Raw genomic sequence first — 19,135 nt, forward strand, 5'->3', positions numbered from 1 at the left:
ATGCAGCCGTTTACGTACCTGCGTAGATGTAATCCAGTGAAATCCTCCCACACGCGTCTCGTTAATCATGCTGAAAATGTGGCTCACACAAAGCGAGCACCCATGCTCTCAGGGATGGTCGCATCGCCCCGGGACGAACGAGCGCAAACGTTGTTTTTCTTCTGCAAGTCGTGATTCAAATCATCTTGAAGCGGTGCAACCATGGGTGACCCTTGTGGTGGGACCGTGTCAAGCTTTCATCACGGGGGGGATTTCGAGTGTGAGTTGGAGCGACGTGCGCGGGACGCGTGGGCAGTTTTGCAGTTTTGGAGGGAAATCATAAACGGAAGCATGTTGGGGAAGGCATGTCCCCTGTTCATCTTTGTCTCTCCAGTCAGTTTAGGGCACTTTTCTTTCTCTTTAAACTCCTACACCTTCACCCTTTTTTAAAAAAAATTCCCTGCGCCGGTCCTTCCTCTGCCAAGGTTGGCCTGTAGTTCTGCTTAACATATTTCTTTGCTATTTTGACCATCTGTCTCTCTCAAACAGGTCTACTCTTCTTTTCCTCTCCCTGCTTTTTCTCACTCTTTTTTTTTTTTTTGGACTGATCTCTGTCTGAGGAATACGATTTGGATTTATTTATTTATTTATTTATTTTGCACCTCCATCTGCCAGAGTGGCTATGATTAAAGGTTCTTCCATAAATTAGACTGTTCATCGTGTAGTTTAAATGTCACTTTTTTTCCCCCCCCTTCCCCTCTGCTTTTGCGATTCAGCCTCCCTGCTGTGAATATGACCATGAAGTACGTTGGCCTTGGAGGCGCCCCACCAAAGCAGATCTCTCTCAAGGGTACCCGGTTTCGTTGTTCAGCATATTGAATCCGGGATGTCATTATTCTATGACCTTTCTATTCAATGCAGCTGTAATTAGACAGGGACGTTGCTTGACTGTGGGAGGTTGATATATCACTGTTGACGGGAATATAAACGATTATCATCATGCGGGCGCCAGCTCATTTTAACATTTAATGTCAAATACAGTGCATTGCGTTCAAAAAATGGCAATGGAACAACATCTTTCTGTGTTTCAATTCAGTGTGTTTGTGATCAAATGGTCAGCGAGGCCCCGCGGGAGTCATACGCGTCTTCCACTATCAGCGGAGTGACAGATCTTTTTTGTAATTGGCCTTGGAGGTAATAAGCAATGCTCATGACCACGCCGGCATCACACTGAGCTCCCATTGCCATTATCCCCTGCTTGTTTCGATTCATTAAACATCGAGTGAGAGTGGTCAGCGTGAGTGGTGGGATTAAGGATAGAGCATTCATTTTAGTTAAGAAGATCCCTGTTCTGTTGATGCTTCTCCTTAAATGGATCCTAATTGGCACAGAAACGTTAATGGTGTGAGAAATGTTTGATAAATAGCGGAGAGTGTGTGGTCTAATGATAGCGCCTGTGTGTCTACCTCTCCAGCTATCTCCAGTAGATCATTTCAAAGCTGCAGGCAAGTCGAGGCTACACTCACAAAGACCGCAAACCAAACTACAATTCAAACTCGACTACCACGAGACAAGTAGCTGACTGGATATGAGACAGCAGGATCAGTGACGATGGACCGATGAGACGCAGGCGATCACAGGGAAGAGGGAGTCCACGATCAAGAGGGAACTGATTACTAAATGAAAGAGAAACCTGACAAAAGCTCTGATAAAAATACATTCCAAGTAAAACATGAGGCCAGAGAAAAGAGGCCCTGTTCAGAAAACAAGTCCAAATCAGATTTTTGGTCCATCCAGATTGATTTTACACAGTCTGAATAGCAATAAACCACATGAAGTCACATTTCTGCAAATCGGAGCCAAACCACATTCTGAGGTGGTTTTTAAATCAGATTCTACGGATGCGTCTCTCAGTCTGGACACTAATGCTAATTTAACTGTCTCTTCACTCGAAACTTCTTTTTTTTTTTTTTTTTTTAGACGGAAACAAACATTAACATTGTGTCTTGTAAATTAGTTGGCATTGTTTGGCGCAGCAAATGTGATTTCATCATTAGCAGATTAACACTGCGGACAGAGAAAGAGATCTGATTGGAGAAATGAATTCGATTTCCGGCAGTCTGAACAAGGCCTCGTTCAAATTGGAGAGCCCAAAACTTGAAGTCCAGACCTGAAATTCCACAGATGAAAAGGGACTGCGACAGAACTGACTTCTGCATGTTTCAGACCAAGTTAACAAAGACGAGACCTATAAACCAAACAGTGTCACACAAGGTCAGCAAACTCACGATGGAGGAAATGTCTTGATGCATAAATTTTATGATAAATCTATGTCGGGTCAGTCCAGGACCAAGCATGTAAACTCCGAGCCGCAAACTGCAGCTCGCAGTCTGACACCTTTGTGAACATGCGGCCCCAACGTTCCTGACGTCTGGACATCATACGTGTCGTGACCGTGAGTTTGTAACGTGACTGCGGTAATTCGTCCCCCTGCATATACGACAAGCGGTCTGAGCTCCACCGTCAACAATAGCTTGAATAGCTCGGCGGGTAACTTCTGCAACTATTTGTCATCTTGACCACAAATTCAACGCATCTGTATTCCAGCAGCAGCACTCTCATGTCGTTCAGTTGGAGCTGAGTTGGGGAAAAAAATCGACTGGAAACCACAGAAACTGCTCCTCCTGCTGCCTGTTAGACTTTGAACTGTGTTTTCTGGTGCATTTTTGACGTGAAACGTGATGAACCAGGCAGAAAGAAAAACAAGGCGGTAAAGAAGATTCCTCGTGTGCTCCAAATGGGAAAGTGATCAATCGGCTTTTTACCTGCAATATGTGCAGTGGGAAGGGGGTTACGTTTCACTTCTGAGGGTCCGTACGGGTCTCTGGCCTTTTCTAAGGTTGAGGTACTGATCTGGATCTTCAGTGATTCTGAGCATTAATTTTGTACAAGTTTGCCTCTTGCGCCTCTTTACCTCATCTCGCTTGATCTCGTCCTGAGCTCAGAAGATTTGCGTGGAGGTCTTCTTCTCCACTTTGCTGATAGAAATGGAATCGGTCTTTATTGTCGGCTCTGCACGTCACGTCACCGTCGAAGTTGTTGTTTTTTTTTTTTTTTGGAGAAGTAGTGAGGAGATTTCAGAGTCGGTGCAGTCATCCAAATCACTTTAAATCACATCTAATCATTCTAAAACCCGTGCATCTGTTTTTTAAAATATGCACCTTCATTTCTACCGACCCACACAGCTGTTGAGTTCCGCTCATCTTCCCCAATGAATTCTCCTTTCTGGATTCTTGCTGTGCCAAAAATGGCATCCAGTGATAGCCTGGGTTAAGGTCTTAATATGAATGCCCAGGGCAAATGAATAACTTGAAATAATTGCAGTCTGCTGCATATAACTCCAAATCATCATTACCAGTTGTGTAATTAGTTTTCGCCCCACAAAGAAGCGAGTGTGTCACACGCTCTGAAGTGAATACATATTGCGGTTAACTGCTTTAGCACCTGTGATCAAAGCTAGCCATCGCTCAAAAACACCAAGAGCTAACACCTGGCTGCGTTGGCAAGGAAACCCACATAAATGAAACGATTTGCCAGTTGTGTACTGCTCAAAATAGGCATTTTTCTAAATTACCCTCTCAGTTACGGTGAGTACTCATAATCAGGTCTCTGAGGTGCCCTGGGGGTGGCCGAGGAAGCACTCCATCTTGGTTTTCCTGACGTTAACTTTCCTATTATTAACTTTTGTGCAAGGTGTTTCATTTTTAGGCTTCAAGAAAGAAAGAGAGAGAGGGAGAGAGAGAGGGGAAGGGAGTAAGCGCTGGCACCCACACCGCAACGGAAGAAAGCCAACAGAAGATGCAAAGTCATGCTGAGATGCAGCAAAGCCGATCTCCAGGGGGGCAGGGGTGTGGCCCAGTCGCTCTTTAGCCATTCTAAAACAAGCCACAGGTCAGAGAATTTGAGAATAGCATGAATCAAATTAATAAATATCTTTTATGCTTTATAAAAGACCACCAGCAGCTTAAAGTCTTCAATTCTAAAATGCGCCATGATGTCAAAAAAAAGGTTGAGGAATAAACAAAGTTGGAAGTTTTGCACTTTTATCGTTACGAAGGAAGGTCGTGTTTTCCGTTGGCGTGCCTGTGTATCTGCAGGATTATGTCAAAGCTGTGCGGCTGATTTTCACTTAACTCTGGCTGATGGCGGCAGAACGGGACAAGGAAGAGCCAAACTCTTTTTTTTTGGTTCAATTAATCAATGACACCCAGTGGCAACAGGAAATTACATGATTTTTACACTTTGACGTCCCCCTGGACGACCACGCAGCTCCAACTCAGACGTAGACCGAAGCACCTTCCCACTTTGGTGATGTGCTACAATGAAGATTGAGCGTTTGCTAAGCCATGTTACCACGGCAACAAATCCAATATTGATTTTTCAACCGAGGACAACACCCTGAGATCCTTGTCCGATCATTTAACTGTAAGTCACGGTGCCACCTAGTGGTTAAAGGAAGTAAATGGATGTAACAAAAGTTTTATTTACATCAGAATTACACTAACACATTGGCTTCACATGATTACAGGCACAAAACAAATCTTAAGTGTGTTCCATAGTGCCACCTAGTGGACACAGGACGTGATGTTTGTACCATGGTGCACATGCTAGTCTGTTCGTTCATCCATCCATCGTCATCTTGCGCTTAGTCCTTACAAGTAAGAGTTGCAGGGGGGCTGGAGCCTATCCCAGCATCTACAGGCGAGAGGCAGGGTTCACCCTGGACAGGTCGCCAGTCCATCACAGGGCCAACATACAGAGACGAACAACCATTCACACTCACATTCATACCTACGGTCAATTTAGAGTATCAATCAGCCTAGTCCCCAAATTGAATGTCTTTGGACTGTGGAGGAAGCTGGAGTACCAGAGAGAACCCACGCAGGCACGGGGAGAACATGGAGACTCACACAGAAAGATCCCGTGCCCGAGGCGGGTCTCGAACCCAGAACCTTCTTGCTGTGAGGCGACAGTGCCGACCACTGCACCACCGTGCTGCCTCTGTTCATTCATGCAAAATGTAAATATAATCAAGTCTAGTTGATTTTTGTTGATCAGTGTGTCGATAGTGGAAGCATCTCCCCGGTTTGTCTCTTGAATGCTGTAGGGACGATTCTCTCTGTGTAGCCTCCTTTGCTGCTTGATCCAAAGTGGAACTGTAATCAGGGAAATTAAGCTGATTCACTAAATGCTATTTTATGGCGTCATGTTTTAACAGTTTGGACTTGGAGGAGAGTATCAAGTCCAAGAAGAGTCGCTGCTGCTTAATAGAGCAGGCTATTGAGGGTACTGAGATGCAGTTTATCATCTTATGTTGTAAAACTGCTTTGAATGGAAACATGCCAATGAAGTTAAGCTGCATTTTTGTAAAATGGTTTCCATACTCCAGTTATGAAACAGTTTTCAATCTGTGAAAATACCAAAGAGCTGAAACCTAAAATCAGCGATTTATAATCTAGTATGTCATGTTATTTAATTTTGTTTAAAAGTAAGAGTCCTTTGGATGGTTTGATGCAGCTTTAGAAATCAACATTCTTTTCAAACTGGACTCCTTCTCCACATCTCAATAGCATCAGGAGTGTACACTACCCACCGTGACTGTGCTAACCACTGGCTAGCACACACGAAATGCTGGCTAGAACGGCCTTCACACCAGCTAGAACAAGCTAAACACCGGCTAGTACAAGCTAAACACCTGCTGGGACTACCTAAAAACAGGCTAGTACAAGCTAAACACAGGCTGGGACAAGCTAAACATCAGCTAGGACTACCCAAACATCAGCTAAGACTACCTAAACATCAGCTAGGACTACCCAAACATCAGCTAAGACTACCTAAACACCAGCTAGGACTACCCAAACATCAGCTAGGACTACCTAAACACCAACTAGGACTACCTAAATACCAGCTAGGACTATCTAAACACCAGCTAGGACTACCTAAATACCAGCTAGGACAAGCTAAACACCTGCTAGGACTACCCAAACACCAGCTAGGACAACCTAAACACCGGCTAGGACTACCTAAACACCAGCTAGGACTACCTAAATACCAGCTAGGACTACCCAAACACCAGCTAGGACAAGCTAAACACCTGCTAGGACTACCCAAACATCAGCTAGGACAAACTAAACACCTGCTAGGACTACCCAAACACCAGCTAGGACTACCTAAACACCAGCTAGGACTACCTAAATACCAGCTAGGACAAGCTAAACACCTGCTAGGACTACCCAAACACCAGCTAGGACAAGCTAAACACCTGCTAGGACTACCCAAACACCAGCTAGGACTACCTAAACACCGGCTAGGACTACCCAAACACCAGCTAGGACTACCCAAACACCAGCTAGGACAACCTAAACACCGGCTAGGACTACCTACACACCGGCTAGGACTACCTACACACCGGCTAGAACTACCTAAACACCGGCTAGGACTACCTACACACCGGCTAGAACTACCTAAACACCGGCTAGGACTACCTACACACCGGCTAGAACTACCTAAACACTGGCAAAGGTGAATTTCATCTGGTTGCTCTGTATTAGGCTGATTCTACCTTTTAAATGGATTTTAATCATTATCAAAAATACTTCTGCGTGTCACATTAATGGTACCCAATCTTACTGTTAAAGTCTTTCATCATTTTGTAGAGTCCTGGTCCCCGAGTCCACATCTTTGCCTTCATAATTTCCTTGCTTCTCTGTGGTGCAAAACCTTACAAATATTAAGCACTCCTGGTAAGACACTCTCATTTTCAAGACATTTGCTCGGTCATGCTCTCTCATTCCCTTCTGCCATTTTGGAAACAGCGTTTGCTCAGTCACCTATCTCTTCCTTCCTCTCTCTCTCTTTTCCACTCATTCATTTCTTATCATCTCCTCCTCACTGTTCTCCTCTACAGCCAGACAAGATAACGTGCAACAGTTCCAGACAGATTTCTCTATTCTTGCCATGATGCAGCCCAAACAGCATTGGGAATTAGACCTACATTCCACATGCTCGAAAAAAAAAAGACATGCTTGGAGGGCTGTTGCACGCACACACACACACACACACACACACACACACACACACACACACACACGCTTGGTATCACTGCTGAATGTGCTGAAATGCTGCTGAAATGATGCCACGAAGGATGAAAACTACCACAGGGCCTGTAAACTCAGTCAGATTATAAATAGATAAGATTTCTCTCCAGGCACTCTGAGCACCTCCAAACCCTGCAATCAAGAGCTGCGTTTCCTTTAATCATCAAAAAAGGAGATATATTTATTGCACCTTTATGTGTTGGAAGAATAAAACAAAAACCTCCTTGGGTGGTGTGTTCAGCTGTTATCATGGAGGATGCGCTTTCGCTCTTGGCCGCATGGTGGCAACGTGCGCCGCGCTGCCGGTGCGTCAGCTCCTCATGTCTCCTCACTCAGAACCTGGGATTCGTCCTCATCCAACACACACACTCACACACACACACCGACAGCCAGCTCTCCTTCACGGCAGGCTCCGAGTCAACCATGACAGCGTGACTGTGTGCAAGTTTCTGCCCTCCGCGCTGCCCTCGTCCTCTCCTCTCCTCCTCTCAGAGCCGCTCAACTTCTCAGCGGTTCTGTCAAACTGAATTGTGGAACCGTGACAGAGCGCTGTTGGAGGGAACTTTACTGGGGGTGTGTGAGTGTGTGTCCGTAGCTGGCGTCCCATTCTTAAAAAAAAAGAAAAAAGAAAAAAGGAACAGGATCGGAGGAGTAGAAGTGTGTTCGCTGCCTTCGAGTGACGGAGGGAAGTGGATGGAGAGGAAGACGACAGCGACTGAAAGACGCAAAAAGGAAGAAAACTAAGTAAAAGGCGAGACGCAGCTCGTCTTCTCACAGGTGCAGCGGGGAGGAACGGACGTGGCTTGAACTTAACCCGGATTCATCGGGAGTTGGATCCAGTGATTCAGTGACACCAGCGCGGACCAGCTGCTCCAGTTCTCGGTCTGTACCGCGGAGCCAAACTCACCCCCCTCCCCCTCCCCGGCGAATACACAGACTAGAGAGACTGTTGGAGCGAATTTCTCCAGTCGGCTGCAGCAGGTAGCGCGGTGCGCTCCGGCCGGCTCGGGTGGCTGCTGGTTCCCAGACGGACCCAACAGGAGAGAGAGAGCAGCTACAGCAGCAGCAGACGGCGGACCCACATCGGGACTGTAGCAGGTTTCAAGGCCCCCCCTCCCCCTTTCTCCTCATCCTCCCTCCCCGGCACTTGTTGTCTAGTGCGCCTGGTCTGGGACCATGTTGGAGGACTCCTGGAACAGATCAATGTGGCGCGCCACATGGATTTTATTTTTTTCGGTGCTCACTCACTCCACACAAGCTCAAGGTAAGAAGGGCACACGGTACCCGATTAGTCATCATCACACGGCGGGCCCCTTGGTGTCTGAACCCCCCCCCCCCTTCCCCCAGCCCCCCCCCCCCCCCTCCTGCCCCCCCCCCCCCACTTGAATGTTGGTTGTGAGAGCTTTTCCGTTCTGTCAAGGGATCTGTGATGTGTTCATTATTCTTTGCCTTTTGCACATAGCCTATAATCTTCTCATTAGGCTACACATCAGTCTGACACACACACACACACACACACACACACACACTGTAATTGCAGGCTTTAGTGACGTCCTTTCACACTGGCGTTCATCTGCTGTCATTTTATCAAACCTGTGACACACGTTTCTCTTCCCCACCTCACCTCCAACTACATAAACTTCTCATTATACATCTGAAGTTGTCCACTCAGTCGTTAAATGTAAGTTTATCAACGCCCAGGTTTTTTTTTTTTTTCCCCTCCCCGGTGTTTGAAAACTTAATTTGAATCCCTCTCGGAATACTTTAATTAATGTCTCATTAGGGGCCCTTTTAAAAAATTCTGATTAAAAAGTCCTGATTAATTAATAAAGCTGTTTCCCGTCTCCGCGGCAAACAAGCGCAGAAAATAAACATACATTTTTAACATGAATGTCGAACATTAATTGGTTCTGTGAGGAAATATAGTAGCTAGTCTGGAAATTCTAATCTCACCAGATCCTTGTAATATTCCTGTGGAGACTTGGGAGTGCGTCTCTGGTGCCCAGCGAGCGATAACCTTGGGCGTTCTTCCATTTTTAAATTTTTTTTTTTGAAGCAAGCATCCATATCCCTCTGGGGGGTGTATTATGTGCGTATTTGTACATCAGTCTTTTTCAAAACGCTGGTATAAATAGTGGCAGTTTGTTTTTCTAAGAAAAAAAAAAAGAAAAGCCAGTGGACATTTTTGGGGGTAATTCTGTATCTGGTGGTGATCATAGGTTGTCTGTTCCCTCCATGTCCCAAGGAGCAGAATGTGGAAGTGCACCTACTTAAAGTTTGAAAACCCCTAATTTAGACATTCCTCAGAGTACATTATGTGAAAACCTGGTATTCAGATGGTATCTCATTATGGTTGACACGAAAACTTCCATGTGACAGGTGGTTAAAAAAGGTGCCGTCTCTCGGCTTTCCTGTGCGGCGCCCTCTCCTCCCAGGTAATTTGGATTCAGGTATTGCTGCAATGGTAAGGAGGGAGTATTACCTCTCAAGATAGACTCTAAGCCCTCGGTGGCACTCACTCAATAACACAATGTCGAGAAGATGATGAAAAAAAAAAACCAAACAAGGCAGATATCCATCATTCATGAGGGCATATCCTAGTGCCTGACATTTACAGGAGATTGATAAATCCTGTGTCCTAGGGATTAAGGATCCTGACATCGTTGCTTCCTGCTTCTCTATAAGTGTATCTCCCTCTACTGTCTGTGTGCTTTCTTCCCCGTCTTGTGTCTCTCCTTCTCTTTCCGTCCTCATTCTTGTTTGACCATGCAAATAAAATAAGAAGACATTATTTACAGCAGTGGCCTGGGAGAAGGCTACGTCTGTTTTAGGTTTGTGCATGGGTGCATAAAGCGCTGCGCGCGCGTGCGAGCGACTGCCTGTGCGTGGAAGTTGTCAGGATGGAGACTGCCAGACACTCTGCTGGGCTCAGCTCAGCAGTAACCCCTCAGATTTCATTACAACGTCGGTCTTGGGTCAGAAATGCACTATTTAATTGGACTCTTTTCAGACCATTCAGATTGTGGCTCATTGAAAGTGACCCCAGCGCGGGCTGCTCTCTCTTTTCCTTTTTTTTTCCTCATCTGATGATTAAAGGACATGATGAGGCGCGTAGCCCGCCTCTGGATGGACATGTCAGCCACTACTTGCCACATTTTAATGACCAGTCTCCTGAAACGGCTTTTTAACGATGGGAGAACGGCCCTCATCAGACCAAAGTGCTATGAATTCTGGCTTGAAGACTTTGCTGAGCGGAGAAAGATAATCTTAATTTCCTCCGTTCAGAATACTGTCATTCTTCATCTGTGTACGTTGCAGGGAAAAGAGGCGAGAAGCAAGTCACGACCAAATCCCTGACGGATGAGAGGAACTTTTACACCTTGCCAGTAGATGTTGAAATCTTCCGTCTGAGAACGGCACATTCGTTCGTTTTTTAAACGAGGGAACGATGGACAGAACACATTTGCAGGATGCGTCGTGACACGTTCGTGTAACTCAGTTGAGACGATGCACGACGAATAAGCTCGTGGTGAAACGTGCGGTGTCGCTGGTGAATTTTGTCTTGGTGTGCGGTCATCTTGCACTGCTCTGAAGTACAAACATACCTATGCTAATGAGGTCGTGTAGGGGTAGGGAAAGTTTGGCTTCTTTACTTACCGGCTCCGGTTCTCACTCGACAGCAAATGGTCTGGTTCTCACCTGTTGTCATGTCCGTGTTCCGTGCCTGTGCTTTAACAATTGTACTGTCTTGACCCACCTCTTTCAACCTTGCCAGGGTCAAGAACGTACAGTGCCTGAGCGATTATAGTCAAACAAGCTGAGCTTTGGGGGACAAACAGACTTGGGCAGGGAACAGATCTTCCAATTTGAGAAGCGCCGAAGCATCCTCATGTTCCACGCTGTCTAAGGATACAGAATCTGAGTCTCTGTTGGTCGGCAATCATGATGTGGACGCTAATCTGAATGCTGGATTTTAGCGGCACGGAACTGAGTCGGCGAATCTGCTGGGTTGTTCGTCGATCGTCCGTCGGTATTAGATTAACATGGCGACGTATTCAGCTTGAAATGGCCAAATGGTCTACGTCCTGGATTCAAAGCACCTTTTAACACAATTTTCAGTAGTTTGCATACACGCATACTCTTGGATCTTCTAAATCCTATAAAAGCAGCGCCCCCCCCCCCCCACACACACACACACACACTCATCCTGAATATTTTGTATAAACTGACAGTTGTTGTAGCTGCGTGGTCTGCCTCACTGTTCACTTCCATTCATTTATTCATACAGAGACAATGTTGAGTCCAACTGCCGCTTTAGTTATTTCCAACACGTCTATTTTGGAGCTTCGAGCAGTAGGAGAGGACTCCATTGAAATGTCATGTTTGGCATACATACTTCTGCATCACTCAATGTCGGCAGATTAGCCTGACTGGTTACAGCTCGACTTTGGGAGCTTTAGAGGGAGTTAAGGACTTCAATCTGTCAAAGGCGTGGTACTCAGATTAGCATCCATAAGGATGGTTATGACAGAGTGTGGGGGGTTGCTGGGACATCGCTGGCACAAATTCCATATTTAATCCAGCATCTTTGCGATCTGCACCGTTGCACTGTTGTCCTCCTGTTAAATTTTACTCTACTCCTCCAATAAATGTGATTCTGATTAATCAGCTGTTTCATGCTGTTGTCGGGCCAGAATGCACAACATTTTTAGAGTGTTTTTAAATTACAGTATTGGACATGGACCCAGAAATAGAAGTCAAGGATGTCATCGCCATTTGAAATCTTTTTGGAGATTGGATTGAAATTGTATTGCTGGAGTGAAATGTGTGCTGTTTGGGAGCATCTCTTGACTGCTTCAGGAGGAAGTAAAATTGGATGCATTCTTATCACAGGTGACCAAAATAGGCCTATAATCTTAAGCGTGCGGTAGAAATATTCAGAGCTACTCAGTGGCTTTCTGTTCCTCTGTTTTCCCTCTCTGACTTTTCATCTATTTTTCTCTGAATGTACCATCTTTTGTTTCCCTTTCGAAGCCACCTTTGGTCTTTGGTATTTGGCACTCTTGTATTAGGTAGGTAAGCGTTCATTTTAGGGTTAGATGAAATTAAAGCAATGAGTGGGGGCAAAGGCAAAAAAAGGAGATAAACCGCACAAAAAAATCTGTTTGAGATTGGACGTGATTCATGCCAGCGGTGGAAATGAGAGAAGGTCTCAGTTTTCCAGTGGAAGCTGCGTCCTGAAATACGACAGATCACTTTTTCAGGCTTAACGCATTGACCGAAACACAAGGTCGGAAAAAATGTCTACTTTTGAAACAATCAGCTGGTATTCGTCTTTCATCTCCATGCAAACATTTCAGGTTGCTACTCTGACTGTAAACAATTAGAAGAGGATGAACAAGGAAGTCTCGGACCAGTTATCTGGTTATCCGCTGGCTACGCCGGAAGCCCAGAAATACTTCTTCTTCTCAGAGACTGAGCTGCCAGACATAGTTGATGGGTTTGGAGACTGGTAGAAGAACGGCTCTCACCCTGGAAATGCACTGTAGCTTTGTTCTTTAACGAGGTTTTTCCATCTGTCATTATCCATGCCAGGTTGCATCACATCAGAATAGACCTGCCTCAAAAAAGAAGCAATCCGTCGCACCGTCATTCGTCTCATTTGACTAACTTGGTCAGTGTGGCTTCTCCAATTGATTAAGACGGCTATTGACCACAATGACTGCTGCCAGTCTAATGTTTAGGCTTAAGGCACAGGATGCCAATGAATCTTTCAGTGCAGAAGTAGAATCTGTTCTTTACTCTCAACCCTTGCAGCCAAAATTTTGCTAAAGTTCATGAAATATTAGACATGCAATAAGAAACAAAAGGCCATAGGCTGATGAAACCCATTTCAATAATCAGCTATGCTAGCTGGGTGCCAGCTAGTGCTCTGAAAATCTGCATAACACTGTGGTTGCCAGTACTATTCTTCTGTGCTGAACATCCCTGCGCCATAAAGGAATTGTGCATCCCTGTGCACCCAGTATGTTTTTCATCATTATAAAATATGTCACAAGAAAGTCTCATCATTACATCTTTAGACATTCAGCCACTTCTGTTGGGGCCTGCTGTGTCCCCATTTTCAATGCGGGAAGGTGCTCGCTTTTGTGCAGGGTGTGCGAGGAAGGAAGGAAGGAAGGAAGGAAGGAAGGGAAGTATATAAATGTGTGAATATCTGTCAAGCATCTTTGTATCTCGCTTCATCAAGGTTTAATCATCACTGCAACATCCTGCCAAATTCAGGCAGATTTTCTTGTATTTATCATGCTGCCTGGCACATCCAAGGCATCAGATTATATATCGGATAATCCGATTTATTTGGAATATGATAAATACACCCTGTTTGCTGTATTAAAAGTACCTGGGTTTCTGTCTTTGTGCAAACTTTCCCTTTAGGTATTGATGACTATTGTCCTCAGTGCCGGGTGTATACTTCTCTGCAGCAGGCAAAGATAAGGTCAGCCTAACTTGGGCGAGGTGACATAAAAGGGTGCTACCAGCAACGTCTTGCTCATCACAGGCTCTTTCTATGGTGTCGTATAATCAATGCCATTTCGCAGCTATCTCTTCGGTGACCACATTTGCTTCCTAATTCCCTCATTGGGATTGGCAGACACTTTTCAATTTCCTCTCCCATCTCATGGAAGAAATTCAAATGAATTTATTTCCAAATTTCAGCCAGTCCTGCCCTGCAAATCACCAGCAATGCAGCACAGAATTGAAAAGATGTATAATTGTACCATTTATCGTCTTTCAAGAGCCCACGCAGTCTGAACAGAGCCACAACTGACTGGACTGACGAAGATGTAGCAGCTTGGCTCTTGTACATCGCATCAGACATTGAGATGGTTACTAATTTTTTCGCTCCTCTCTTTTAAATAACCACACTATAAATATTTTTGGCTGAAAAATGAAAACCACATCCACATTGCCAATATACCCAACTAGAAAACATTTAAAATAAGAGATTTAACTGGATATATGGTCCCTTTTCCCCTTCTCTACCAAGGGTATTAGCCAAATGTAGCTTCAGCACCTAGAAATGGACTGCTCCAATATTCCAGCTGTCCATTTTACACAGCTTTCGGTTTGCTGTTGTGAGTACCAAAATCGTCTGCACAATCGCAGAACATCCCTTTTCCCCTCAATCCATCTCTTTGCATTTTTTATACAGCAGGCAGCATGTAACAGCAGTGCAACATGGCTGCCTTAAAAAGAGCTTATGACTGCATGCTTCCATGTAGGTTTTAATTTGTGGAGAGTGTATTTGTAAAGGCCCAACTTGTGTACTTCTCCACCCCTGTTCACAGGTAGAAGTACAAGAGCGCTGATTGCTTTTCAGCGAGAACAGTTTCCTTTTGAAGCTGCTTCTCATCCATATTCTACTATGTATAGTGGCAACAATAAAGCTTTGGCCCGATGAAAGTCTCTGCGCTGGGACTGAATCGCAGGATTTATGTGGCGACCCTGTGTTTTAATATCAGTTTGGTGAGAGGATGTCCTGCGTTACTTATGAGTGTGTTATCTCGTAGCATCCCAAATTAGCATCTGGAAGCCTTCTTCACCACACAAGTACCTGTAAATGACTTGCTGTTCCATGTCCTTCAGAGTGGAAAAAATAAAAAGCTAGATGTGATGACGGACTTAAACTTTCCCCTTCCTCTTGACTGGGGTGCCACAGCCATGGCTTGCTCTTTAGTATCATCCCCTTTCTGGCCAGATGGAAATGAGCGCAGACCTTTCAGTGACACTAGCTTCAGGAGGCCCCTGGTCTTGACTCACTCATGCAAATCCTTGAGTGCGATGATGTAAATACACTTAGATTGGCTTGGGGCTTAGGAAACCACCCCTGAACCCTGTAATTGCTGTTCCCTGGGGGAGGTGTTTTGTGTTAGCGTGTGTACACAAATGAAATGTCATTGTATGACTAAATCAGTGGGTGTGTGTGTGTGCGTGTGTGTGTGTGTGTGTGTGTGTAGGCTTGTCGGACGGTAAGGAGTCCCTTAGCTATTATGATGTCCATGACATGCTGCCACACATCAGACTCCCAGGGGTGCAAAGTGTCTCCTTCCTGTGCTGGATGAACACAAATATGAAAGGTGGAGGAAAGCCCCTCAACTCCTATCCGGGGAGTTTATGAGGGAGTGTTCGGCTGAAAAGCCTGGCGCTAAATATATTGGGAGTGAAAACGGATCCGAGTGCTCTTCTTTTTCCGTATAGTTTGGTGTCGCTGGCACGATTCTCTGTGGAAGAAACCGGATGACGGGCAAATCATTTTAATGTCCTGGATGGGGGGGGATATTTGAGGGTCTGATCGATTCTGACAATCACACCATTTTTAGCAGACATCTCATCAAAGGCTCATTCTTTCTTCTTCTTTTTTTTTTTCCATCCCATTACCCGTCTATCCAACACTTGGATCTGCTGACTATTTACCCATCCCATGCAGAAATAATGGCGCCTTCACCCCCAGTTGGATTAATCAGCCATAACCATATGCTACCGTGTGCAATTACACTGCAGTTTTGACCAAGGGAAACAGCTGTTGCCATTTGAAAGGGTGGAATAAGATTATAATTACCTTAACTTTGATTTGTGGAGTGCTTTGATTTGATGAGAGAGCACATTTTCATGCTTTACATGATAATAATAAGGAATGAAGAGAACTGTGTTTGCTTCTGTATTCTGAAGATAAACTTGCTGTTATGAGCCATTACTTGCACATTATAGAAAGCATGACTGTGTTTAGTCTTTCTGGTTGTTATATTCTATCTTCTGAGGCTATGTTTTTATTTCAATCGTCGTATGACATTTGAATATGTTTATGCACGGTGGTGCCTTAACATTTTGATTGGGGAAGCTCTCACTCTAATCCCTCAGGTAAGGCAGTGGCATCAGGCAGGATGTCTGCTGAAATCCTTTACACCGTTGATTCCATACCCTTTTATCTACCGGCCCTCTTGTTTATACACTGTTTTTATCACTGCTTTTTTTTTCCCTGACAAACCATATCAGCTGTCCAAAGCCTAGGTTCTGTTACGCATCTTATCAACAAGGTCGCTCTGCGACTTCACTGCTCGCCTTCTTCAGCGTCTCCAGTGCCCTTTTGCACGCTTGCTCCTCGTGTCATACTTATGTCCAAAGTGTCAAAACAGCAAAACACATTTCGTTTGTATTGGCTGTGATGAATCTGCAACAATTTGGCTCATAAAAGGGTCAGAATATATCTGCTGTATGAGGCATTTGTGTGAATCATGGTTGGCACTGCCAGCACAGATTGGGACCAAGCATAGACACTGAGAAATTAATATCTTTGCAAATCCCAGCGATTGTACACACTGAAACAATCCATACATTCTCATTTGTCATTTGTGTAGAGTTATGTTCAATTTTTCATGCATAATCTGATGACTGCCAAGCTGCACGAGGGATCCGTGCCTGCGCAAATCTGTGCTGTGAGAACTGCTAGCAAAACCTAGGATATTCCTTTTATACTTTCTAGAAAATTTAATATTTTACGATAGTTGTTAAGATTAAAATACAAATAAGTGAAAACATCAATGACAAGTAATAATGCATCGTGGTTGCAGGCTATGAAGTGTGATTGTTATGACCACCAAAATCTTTTTTCTTCACCCTTTTGTCCCGGTGGACCTTTGTGCCCCCGAGCGTGGGGCGTACGGATGCACAAGCTGAAAATACAGTGCCTTCAGCCTCTGGACTTCGATGGAGCAGAGGCATAAAAATGGTAGCAAGCATCTCATCAGAAACACCCAGCTGTGCTGCCAGAACATTGGCTGCAAATGTTGTGACCTCTTGGCTCCTGGCCTACAATTACCTGGGTTACATACATTAGCTGTTCAGAAATATCACTTGAAAAACATGAGTGAGACTAATCTCGGAAGTAGGAACACATATACACGTCAGTGAAATACTGTATGGGAGTCAAGTCCGGGGGCGGCATGGCTCAGAGGTAGAGTGGCCATCTAGCAACCCAAGGGTCGCAGGTTTGATCCTCACTCCCCTGGTAACCATGTCCAAGTGTCCTTGAGCAAGATGCTGAACCCCTAATTGCTCATGATGACTCTGCAATGGACTGGTGACCCGTCCAGGGTGAACCCCGCCTCTCACCCAGTGTCAGCTGGGATAGGCTCCGGCCCCCCCATGACCCTTAAGCGGTATGGAAGATGGATGGATGGATGGATGGATAGAAGTCAAGTCTGAACCAGGCTGTTGGTCATAATGGAAGATATCAGAGTCAGATATCAGATATCAGGCATCAGAGTCCGCTGGATGTTTCGAGGAGAATTCTCTGAGGATATCTGAATTTTTCCATCCTCATTTTTACACTTCTCAGTCAGCGAGACAGTGTGTGAGTCAGTGTTTGAAATTTTTATGACCGACAAGCACAGACCCTTTTCTAGAGCTTTTAAAAATCGGATGATGCTCTTTCTCCTCCGATCTTAGATGTTCTACTTCTTCACGCAATTAGCCAGAGAATAAACTTTGAACTGACTGAGAGAGCAAACAGGAGAACATAATGATGAAATGTCTTTCCGCTAACTCAGGCTGATATATCCTGTTCTTTTGATGATACAATGACTTACTGCTCCCCGTGGCTTCCTTGAAACCCGCTCATTGACATGTTTCCCCCCACCCTTGATGGTGCTCACTGGCCAGTCTCAGGAGGTGTAAAGCAAGTCTCACATCTTGGCTGGATTTTGCTCATTGATCATAGAAGGCTGTGATATCACTTTTGTAGAGTTCCTTTTGACTCCTGCCCCCCCCCCCAAAAAAAATGTAAACACCAAGCGTTTTTTTTTCTTTTAAAGTAGCAGTTGCGCACTGTCCTGCATGAGGAGAACGACGGGTGGAGAGGGAGCGAAATAACAAAAGACGGTCTCAGCAGCGTTTGTCAAGGTTTGGTTTGCAGCCTTCGTCAGAGCTTCCCCTCCATCGTGCATCCACTACGTTCTTTGACACCTGATAAGCGATGTCACCTGCTAATTGAGACGTTCTTTATCTCCAAGAAAGGCAGACCCACAATTCCCGCTTTGAGAACGAGCCTCACTTTCACAGCTTTTCTTTCCGCTTGAACAGATTCGCCAAATGAACATCTTGATTATGATTTGCTTGGGTGCACTTCACACATGACCAAGTCGCTTAACACCAAACACTGTTTAAGTGGGGATGACCCAACGGCAATGGAAGGTGACAGCGTGAGATGGATGTTTGGACACTGAGGTTTGACCGTCAGCGTTGACCTGGGATTAAACACGCTAATAGCTATAGCCTCGCTAACACCACGCACATGCTCGCACAAACATATTCAACTTTTTTTTTTTGTCCCTGATCTATATTAGTCACACAAAGATTATCACTCTCTTGAGCAGAACAGGCAGGAAGTGCCCTATCCATCTTTTTTTTGTCAATACTTACAATTTTAATTACACCTGAGTGCTGTCAGCCTGCCAAGCTGGGCAGAGAGTATTGATTCGCTCCAGCTAATTGATTAATTGCTATGTTCAAGGGGGCAGTTTTCTCTCCACTCCCTTCCATTTCTTATTTGACTTCCCATTCTCACCTTTCTGGGTATGGTGTTTACTGAGTGTTAATATTTCAAATGCAGGCAGCGCTGTAAGTGCCAGCCGTATTTTACACGACTAGGAGTCTGTCATATTAAAGAAAAGCTGGCCTATTGTTACTGTGGAGCAGTGATGAAGCACAGGCCAGGCTGGTGCACTACATCACTGCAGCCATTATGTGACAGTTAAAGGCAGGTGGAGAATTGGAAGTGCAGCTGCCAGAGACCTTTTACTCAAAAGTGTTGCCCAAAATATGTTCAGCTAAACCATCTGGTGGAATGGAAGCGAGGACAGCCCATTGGATTGGCCGGCGCGATTACCTTGTCTAAATCTTCCTCCTTGGCATAAGTCTTTAAACCTCTCATATAATGA

The 19,135-nt window shown here is 45.0% G+C and overlaps 1 protein-coding gene across 6 annotated transcripts in view; it reads left to right on the plus strand.

The window, feature by feature from the left end:
- The first annotated feature begins 7,474 nt into the window (after positions 1-7,474).
- sdk2b (sidekick cell adhesion molecule 2b) overlaps positions 7,475-19,135 on the plus strand; it is a 294,224-nt gene continuing 282,563 nt past the window's right edge. For 4 of the 6 annotated variants that reach the window (XM_086195274.1, XM_086195277.1, XM_086195275.1 and 1 more), the window contains exon 1: positions 7,475-8,400. In XM_086195274.1, coding sequence (XP_086051400.1) covers positions 8,313-8,400 — 88 coding nt within the window. In that variant the 5' untranslated portion in view covers positions 7,475-8,312. The remainder of the gene's footprint in view (positions 8,401-19,135) is intronic. The other 2 variants (XM_086195279.1, XM_086195280.1) reach the window with 1 other exon arrangement.

The sequence above is a fragment of the Aulostomus chinensis genome, chromosome 23 (genome assembly GCF_037954235.1).
Source record: "Aulostomus chinensis isolate RoL2024-O1b breed Wild chromosome 23, RoL_Achi_v1.0, whole genome shotgun sequence".
NCBI classification, from domain to species: domain Eukaryota; kingdom Metazoa; phylum Chordata; class Actinopteri; order Syngnathiformes; family Aulostomidae; genus Aulostomus; species Aulostomus chinensis.